The sequence below is a fragment of the Tupaia chinensis genome, unplaced genomic scaffold (assembly GCF_000334495.1).
Source record: "Tupaia chinensis unplaced genomic scaffold, TupChi_1.0 Scaffold000566_1, whole genome shotgun sequence".
Taxonomy (NCBI): Eukaryota; Metazoa; Chordata; class Mammalia; order Scandentia; family Tupaiidae; genus Tupaia; species Tupaia belangeri.
Window position 1 is genome coordinate 782355 of NW_006160079.1, and position 8695 is coordinate 791049.

Here is an 8695-nt window from a genome sequence, read left to right on the forward strand (position 1 = left end):
GGATGATAGCAGATAAGGAGTCCTTGGGAGGGGGGCGAAAGAGGGGGCAGGGCCAGAGGGCCTTCTCCTGTCTGCTGTCCATCAGCGTCCAACCCTGCCTCCAAGAAGGGGCGCCCCCATAGAGCCCAGAGGTCAGCCAGAGGGGGAAGGCACAAGAGCATGGGGGTTGGGGGTACAAGCACCCCCCTCTGAAGCCCAGAGGGCAGGGAAAAATGGTGGATTATAAAAGCCAAGAAACTACAAAACTAAATACAAAGGTGGGCACAGCTGGCAAAGGGAGCGGGCATGGGGAAGAAAGGAGAGGTCCAGTCCAGGCCAACTGTCCCTCAGGGGCCTGAGGCCACGCCAGGCTCTCAGACCTTGTAGTAGATGTTCGCTGGGCTCTGGGGTGGCATCTCCTGGACGATGTAGACGGGATGCCCGTAGTCCCCACTCACCTTCTCGTAGTGGGGGCAGTAGTTGTTCTCTGTAGTCCGTAAGGGGATGATGATGTCGCTGGGCTCGGTGCCAGCTGTGCCACTACCCCCTTTGGGACTGGCCAGGGTACTGAGTGAGAGGGCAGCTGCCCGCTGCTGTGTATGCTTGCGGTGCCGCTTACGCAGCTTTAGTAGTAGAACCGTCAGGAAGATGATGATAAGCAAGAAGATGACACAGCCGGCACCAACAGCCGCAAACAATGCCACCTTAGAGTTGAAGAAGCTGTCAGGGTCCCCGCTGCCTCCCCCACTTGCACCCAGGCCACTCTTCTCTTCTTGGTTCACAGTCTCTGTAGAAGGGGATGAGAAGGGAGGAATGGTCAGATAGGGGTCCTAGGGACACATGGCAAATCTTGGGCTGGGCCCAGACTGAGTTTCTTCAGAGATAGGGCCTGAGAGGGTGGTTGGGTAATGGATTCCACCCTTTGGTGGAAGTATAGCCATGATTGCCATGACTGCTACACACTTACCATGTTTGCCATCAGAGTCACCCAGGGATCCCCGACCACCAGGGACCTGTGTGGCCATCTTGACAGTGTTGTCTGCCTCCTTGCTAGGCTGGCTGGTGGTCAGCTGCTCGGGTGTCACTGCATTGGGATCTGAGGCAGGGAGAGGACAGATAAAGGGAGAGGACAGATAAAGGGAGAGAACCCCATCAGGCATAGGTGCTCTCTAGCATCTTGGGTGGGCCCTGGATAGCACACCACAGGCCACAGGGATGTAAACCCTACTGCTCCTTCTCCCCCTGCTGCCAAAATACCCACATCCAGTCAGGAACATTTTTTCCAAAGGCCTAACTGGGGGTCCTCAGACTGGGCACTCACCTTGCCCAACTTTCATGATGATCTTCATGGTTCTTGTACGGCACACACCTCCCTCCCGGTTCTCTAGCCCCTCCAGGCTCCCATTGGATGTTGCTGCAGGAAGAGGCCAGAGAAGTCAGAAAAGTTAGGAGAGAAAGGACTGCCATCATAACCTAGAAATTCCAATGCTGTCTCAGTCAGCAGAGGTAGAGCTGGGATTCAGCAATGGCAAGCAGCTCCCTCCTACCTGTGACCCTTTCTACTTCCCTCCCTCCCTCCCTCCCTCCCTCCCATGAGGAACACGGCAGCCCAGCCTGGCCTAGCCCAGGCCAAGAACTAGCCCACACTAGGGATATTGCTCTTCTATGATGATCAGGCCTTGGCCCCTCTTTTCTCAGTGGTAGCATAAGGGAGATTAGCACTGGCAGCATGAATGATACTACATAGTCTAGAAAGAATTCTAAATTCAGGGTCAGGAGAACTAAATTAGAGTCCCTACACTATCCCTAATTCCCTGTGTGATCTAAGATAAGAACCTCCTTTATCTCTTGGAGCTTCAGTTTCTCATGGGGACAAAAAAAGGTGAACAGTTGGCTGATCCCAAATAGTTCTACCAACTTTGCCAACCCCTAGGTTAGATCTTAGGTAGGCAAAGAGAGAATGCAACATAAACTGGAGACTTCTCCTACCCAACCCCTGGAGCCAAGGCAAGCTGGTGGCAGACTGCTTGATAAATGTTGGGGTCAGAATCCCAAGGCCTGGCTGGGAAGAGAGCATGCTGATCTTCAAAGGGGGTCTGATCAGGCCAGGCCTTAACTGTGTGAAGTTCCTACTGCTAGGGGACAGGAAAGAGTTAAGCCCAGGGAGAGAGCCACACGATGGGCGGGGACTCACAGGTAATATAGTAATCGTGGTGCTTCTTGAACTCCAGGCCCATGTAGTTGGGGCTGAACTCCTGGAACTTGATGGTGAAGCGTATTTCCTGCTCTGGCCTGTTGCAGTTGACCAGCACATTGGGGTCAAGCACCGTACTGCAGGCAGCTGCCTGCTCAGGCCGCACCAGGTACAGCTTGTAGTACTCATAGGGCCGCCCTGCTTCTGCTCGGGGGCAGATGATGTCCAGCTTGTCTCCAATCTTTGGGTAGATCACCAAGCCCTTCCCACTCAGGAACCTGCCCAGAAGGGAGAAAATGGTCAGCCTTAGGGCTGGGGGGGGGGCCCAGGTCATCTCAGAACCAGAGGAGTGGACAATGAGGACCTAGCTGGGTCTATTCGGTAGAGATGGAAAAAGGAGGCCTCTGCCCTTCCTCCATTCTCAGATTGAAGGTGGGGAGAGAGAACCACATTGTGATCAGGGTGTGGAATGGGTGGCCCATGGGCAAGGCTGCCAGGCTTTGACTGCTCGTCAGGATGGGGCACTGCCTGGCTGGGGGAGCCCTTTGTCCTAATGTGGCATTTCCACAGGGGGCTGACATGGCCAATGGGCTTGGTACCAACCTGTCAGACCTAGGATGCCTGGAGGTGGCAGTCCTGTCTCCCTGACCCCAACACACTCACATTTCTTCATGACCACTGCTACTTCCTCCCCTAAACACACAGCATACACAAGCCTAAGTGTGGACAAGTTTGCACACATCTTAGTCACTAGTCCCAACATTCCCAGCTAAGGACTGAGGAATTCAATCTGTCTAGAACCCATATTTCCTCCTTTTCCTTGCTAATCTTGGGCATTATGGGGAGAGAGGAACAGGCATTGCCTAGAGCCAAAGGATAATAGCTGCAGTCTCTGGCCAGATGCAGCTCCACACAGCTCTCCACTCCCATTACCTAGTGGCCTACTGGTAACCCATCCCACTCTTGTAATGCAAGAGCCTGAACCTCTGAATGTGACCAGTCTCACTCCTAAGAAGAACAGAGAGAGGGGGAAAGGGGCCCAACCAGGGGCACCATGTCATGTTAGATAGGGCAACAGGGAGCCCAGCCTCAGTGGTGCAGTCAGTGGTGCTGGAAGCCACATGGGTGACCATGAGTTCAGCTCCCTAGTTGATCTGAAAACATGCTGGGTGCACATGTGCCTAAGATCTTGATGAATTGAAGGACTAGGAGAATGAGACTCCAGTGTAACAAGACCCTGTTAAGGGTACTTCTTTCTTGTTCTCATTCTCTCTTACATGTTCACACAAATGCTTGCTCATGAATAATACTTTTAAATATAGGGCCCTGGGAACTCTACTCATATGTATTCAAATCCCTCACTTCCACATTGTTCCTACTCCAGATCCTAAGAGAAGACAGAGAGGTCAGCAGTTGGTGTAATGGCTATGTCACTGGACTCCCATGTAGTCAACTGCGGTTTGAGTCCTGGACCTGGTGGCTTAAACTCACACCGGGTCTGTGTGTGTGTGCCCAAGATCCTGAGAGGAGAAGGGATTGTGGTGTGGCCATATTCCCTGGGGGGTGATTTCTCACTTTCTGTCTCTTGTCTTTCTGGTGCCCTATAGCAAAAAACCATTCAAAAAGAGAGAGAGAGGGAGAGGGAGAGAGAGAGAGAGAGAGAAGACAGACAAATGCGTCTTCAGCTGGTCCATGCTCTAATCCAGAAGGCTAGGCACTGGGGGAGAACAGGGTAGGCCAGGTACCCAGGTCCACCTATTCATATGACCCAGTCCTCGCCTAAGACATAGTAAGAATGTGGTACTCTGTTGACCATTTCTGAGCCTGAGCAGACTGGAGCTGAGAGTATCTAGGAGAAAGAACACAGACTCTGGAATCAGATTCCAAACTGAGGCCCTTACCAGCCCTGCAACCTTGGATGATCTGCCTGATCTCTCTGGGGATGGTAAGAGCTCCTACCTCCCAGGGTTGTGGAGGAGAAATGAGGTAGCACATGGAGAGTACTTAGCACATCGTAAGCACTCAACATGTTTGAGTTTTCTCTTAGAGCATTCCAAGAAGAGGAGGTCAGTCCTAAGACTAAGTATCTATGAGCCCAGTTTTGTTTCTTGGAGAGGAAGTCGGAAGAGAAGATACAGTCCATCATCAAACACTTTTCCTGTCTGATTTGGGTCAGAGAAATGAATGGCCCACATTCCAGCCAGAGACCACATCAGGGTATCTGTAGGTTATGTGTAAGGATGGTTGTTCAGACAGCAAGGGCTAGAGGCAATGAGAGGAAGAAGACAGCCCATGTGAAAAGGATGGTCAGAGATGGCTTCACAGAAAGAGAGGAAGAAAGTGGGTCCTGGGTAAGAAATAAGTCAACACAGGACCAGGAGATGGTGGAATGGTTACGTTGCTGGACTCCTACATAGTTTACTGCAGAACTGGTGACTTAAAACTGGAGTCCCAGACCTGGAAACTTAAAACTCATTCTGGGCATGTGTGTGTGCACGTGCCCAAAATCCCGAGAGGAAAATGGAGAAGGGATTGCGGCATGGCCATTCTCCCTACTCCCCGCTTTCTGTCTCTCTGTCTCTCAGTGTCTCTCCGGCAAGTCCATATGCCCTATAGCAAAAATATCTCTCTCTAAAAAAAAAAAAAGAAAGAAAGAAAAGAAAACAAAATATGTCAACACCCAGCAAAAGTAGACAGCAGTGGCTGGGACACAAAATGCAGGCCAGTGATCAATGCAGCTTAGCTTGGGAGTAGGTAGAGAAGAATAGAAGAAGTAGAGAAGAAGATAGGACTAGATCAAAAGTCCTGGAGGGCCATAATAAGCAGTGTACATTTCATCCTATTGATGACAGACCTGTAGCAGGAAGGACTGAGGTGGTTCTTAAAGAAAACGAAGTGGACCATGCCCTGCAGCTGCACCAGTAAAGAATGCCAGTTATAGGCTATTCCAATCATCTGGGAAGAGAGTAGTTCTATTTCCTAAGGGCCCATCATGTGGTGGGGATAATAAGCAGGAAGGGCCTACTGGGAGCTCTAGGTAAATGCCTTCACATGGCAAAACCCATGTTCTCATCCAAGGGAGGGAGGTGATACCCAAGTAGGTGAGTAGGGGAACTAGTAGAGTAGGTGAAGTAAATGAAGAAAAACAGCATTCCCTCCATGTCAAGTGAGGCTCTACCAAGCCAAGAGCTTACATCTTGATGCACAGGAAGGTAAAAGCCAGAACAAGATGGTTCCCCCAGTGGTACCTAACTTGACTGCTCTATGGATACCACAAAGGGAACAGGCATAGAATGGAGGCCCATATAAACATTTGAAAAGGAATTCCCCCACCTCATGCACCAACAAGTTACACCAAAGCCTCTATAATTCCCAAGGCATTTTTCACTTTCCAATGCTCACACCACTAATTTGGTCCAGATGGCAGGATTAGACAACTTCTAACATCTTAGAGCCAGAAAGAACCTTAGAGACCTACCAGGCCTCTCATGTTAGGGAATGAATGAACAAATGAATGGTCCCACCAAAGAGAGGTGCTCAAAGTCAACTCAAGCGGCCTAAAGCTACTCAGGGTAGTAACCTCTAGGGGTCTAACATTGGCTGAATCATTGTATGGTTGCACTTCGATAAGATGTACATATGAAGCTACATGTAAGGCATAGGAAGGAGGACAGGCCAGCTCACCTTCTGAACGTCTTGGCCCTGGCTTACTCATCAGGGCGCCTTGTCTACCCTGAGCACAGTCTCCCATTGTCACCCAGGCTCCAGAATGGGAATAGGGCTTTCACAGAGCTACTGGGAGTTCTAAATACCTTGAACCCAGAGACACTGAGGAAATAGATGTCTATATGGTGGGGGAGGGGGAAGAAGAGGGGACTATTGCCCCCAACACCCCTCAGACTCTTCAACCTCAGTGAAGAGACTTTATAAATATTCATTGGTTCATTTGCATAGCAGCTGGCAGAGGGGAAACTCATCTTCCTCCAAAGTGCAGGAGAGAGAGAAGCCTGATGAGACTGGCCTTTCCTGACCCTGATTTCCCACACTGGTGCCTTCTTAACTTCTTCCCCACCACAGGGCAAACTTCCTCTTGGACCATGAGAAGTCCAATAGAGCAGTGAGGGCCATGATGGATAGGGATGTAGCCAGTGAGAGTGAAGCCTGAAGCTAGATATAACAGTAGATGTACTTTACAGGGATCCCCTACAGGGCTCCCTTCTTATCAAGTCAGGCATAGGGATAGGAGTGGAGGAGGAGATTATCCCCAAGTTAAACTCTGTATCCTCTACCTTTCAAAAACTACATCCCCCAGCCCCACTATTGAGTCCAGCTTTCCTGCCTGGGGCCACCCCTAAACAAAGCCCTTTTCTGAAAAGTAAGGGGATTGACATGGCTCAGCAAGAAGCCTGAAGCAGGTCACCATGGTAACCCTTGTGGCCTCCTCTCCCTATGCTCTGATAGCTCTGGGACCCAGGGAGCCACCCCAGGGGGTAAACAGACTTGGGGAAGGTAGCCTGAGCTTTTCTAGCTCAGGCTGATGTCTGATGGCCTGACGTTTCCCCTCCACCCTACCCCAAGTCTTTCCTTAGCCTTTCTACCAGTTTAGAAGTGTAGCCATGACTGCTACAAAGAATCCTGGGAGATGAAAAGCCTAAAGGGTTTAGGGACAGCTTGGACTGGTCAGAAACCAACTGCCCTCCCACTGTCACCTGGTACATCTTTTATCCCAGTGGTCCCCCTTCTCCACCCATAGGCACACAATCTACAGGGGGCAAGGACCTTATAGCTAGCTGGGCAGGGCATACCCAGGAAGCTACCCATGTCCCACCAGGTACACACTTCCTTCCCTCCCACCTTCCAACTTGGGGTCAGAGTGGCCAAAGGGGAAATCTGGTGGGTCATATAAGTCCAAGTTTAATAGAAGACTCTTGCCATAGCCTTGATTTAGTGACTCCACCATCACCAGGACAGCACCCCCAGGGTGGCAAGACCAATGGAGGATGGACCCCAAGCTAGAGCTCATCAGCTCTCATCTTAGCTAGGGTGGGGAGCCCCCAAATTAAAAGGCTCCTCTTTCACTCCCCTAGCTCCACCCAGCCCCTGAGGCGGCAGGAACAGGCCTGGCGTGTCCCAGCAGTGACCGCCCAAGCGTGGGTGGGCAGGAACAGCAGCTGGGTCTTGGCACACATGCAGCTCTGTCGAAGGCAGGAAAGTCAGGAGAGTCCTAGAGGAAGTCACCCTCCCTACCTACACTGAACTATGCCCTTCCCACTGCCTCACCTGGCTAAAGCTAGCATCCATAGGGGATTTAATGACCCCCTCCCCCACCTTTGTCCCCACTGACTGCTTTCTGTGGAGTTCCTGAGGGGAAGAGATTCCCAGCCCACAGAGGAACCAAGGGTACTGCTCAGAACTCAGGGAGAGAGTGCCAGGCAGTGAGCTGGCTGCATCCAGTTCAAGTCACGCTCACAGGCTGCCTTCAGAGGTAGGCCCAGCAAACTCAGATGAGAAAGAGGGAAGATGGGCACTGTTCACACCACACAGGCAGGGCTTAAGTCATAATGACAGATGTAGCACAGGTGCAAGGTGAGAGGGGAATACAGGGGCAGAAAGCCAGTGCCTTTTTCCAAATGGTACCAGGAACTCTCATGTCTCTTAGATTCCAAGGCAGCAGGAGGGATGTGAAGAAGGGCTGGCACATACCACAGCTCTGCCCCCTTAGATCTTAGACAAGTCATTTCCCTGCTCTAGGGATAGGGCTCCTTATCTGGAAAATGAGGCTAGGGCTGTCGGGAGCTTCTGATGAGATCATACACAAGAATGAGACATAGGTAGTGAAGCCAGCTAGCATGCCAAACACAATATCCTTGAGAAGTAAAAAGCAGGAGTGCACGCTCTGGGCTGCTAGTGCCCTGACCCCAAATCGTCATCAAGAAAACACCCCCAGGAGGGGCTGTGATGGTCCACCAGGCAAGGAACTCAGATTGTGGCTGGTGAGCAGCACCCCCGCCCCCAAAAAACCCCTCAGCTCCTCTAACCATCACAGCACGGACCCTCCTCCAAACCTGGTGGTCCCATGGCAACCAGCAGCCTCCTGGCTGGCCCACTTTAGTAGCCATAATCCTAACCCCAGGAAACAGGGATATGCAGTAGGATCCATGGCTCACCATCCCCATTTACCTGAACTGATGAGGCAACAGAGAGCCTAAGAGAAGAAAGGGAACCCTGCCTCTCAGGCCCTCCTTGCTTGCTAGCTGCCCTTGGTAGAGGTGGGCAGGCAGGGGAACAGGGAACTTCAGGAGCTGCTGAATTCCCACAACTCTTAGGCCCCCACCTGTGACCAGTCAGCCACAGGGCAGAAGAGGTCTGTCTGAGCCACCCCAGAAAGGGGCCCCTGAGATGGCCTCCCCAGGACCATAAGCTGGAACAGCTGTGTGGGTCTGGGGCTAACACTTTGGCTTAGAGCAGGCAAGCATAGGTTGGGGTCTACAGCTGCCCCCACCCATGCTGGAGTCAAGGGGC

The 8695-nt window shown here is 51.7% G+C and overlaps 1 protein-coding gene across 1 annotated transcript in view; it reads right to left on the reverse strand.

Annotated features, from left to right (window-relative positions):
* Positions 1-6: 6 nt before the first annotated feature.
* EFNB1 (ephrin B1) overlaps positions 7-8695 on the reverse strand; it is a 12632-nt gene continuing 3943 nt past the window's right edge. Inside the window, exons 2-5 of the mRNA XM_006157942.3 lie at positions 2174-2451; positions 1301-1393; positions 947-1075; positions 7-766 (exon numbers count right to left, since the gene is read on the reverse strand). Of these exons, the coding sequence (XP_006158004.1) occupies positions 354-766; positions 947-1075; positions 1301-1393; positions 2174-2451 (913 nt within the window). The 3' untranslated portion in view covers positions 7-353. The remainder of the gene's footprint in view (positions 767-946; positions 1076-1300; positions 1394-2173; positions 2452-8695) is intronic.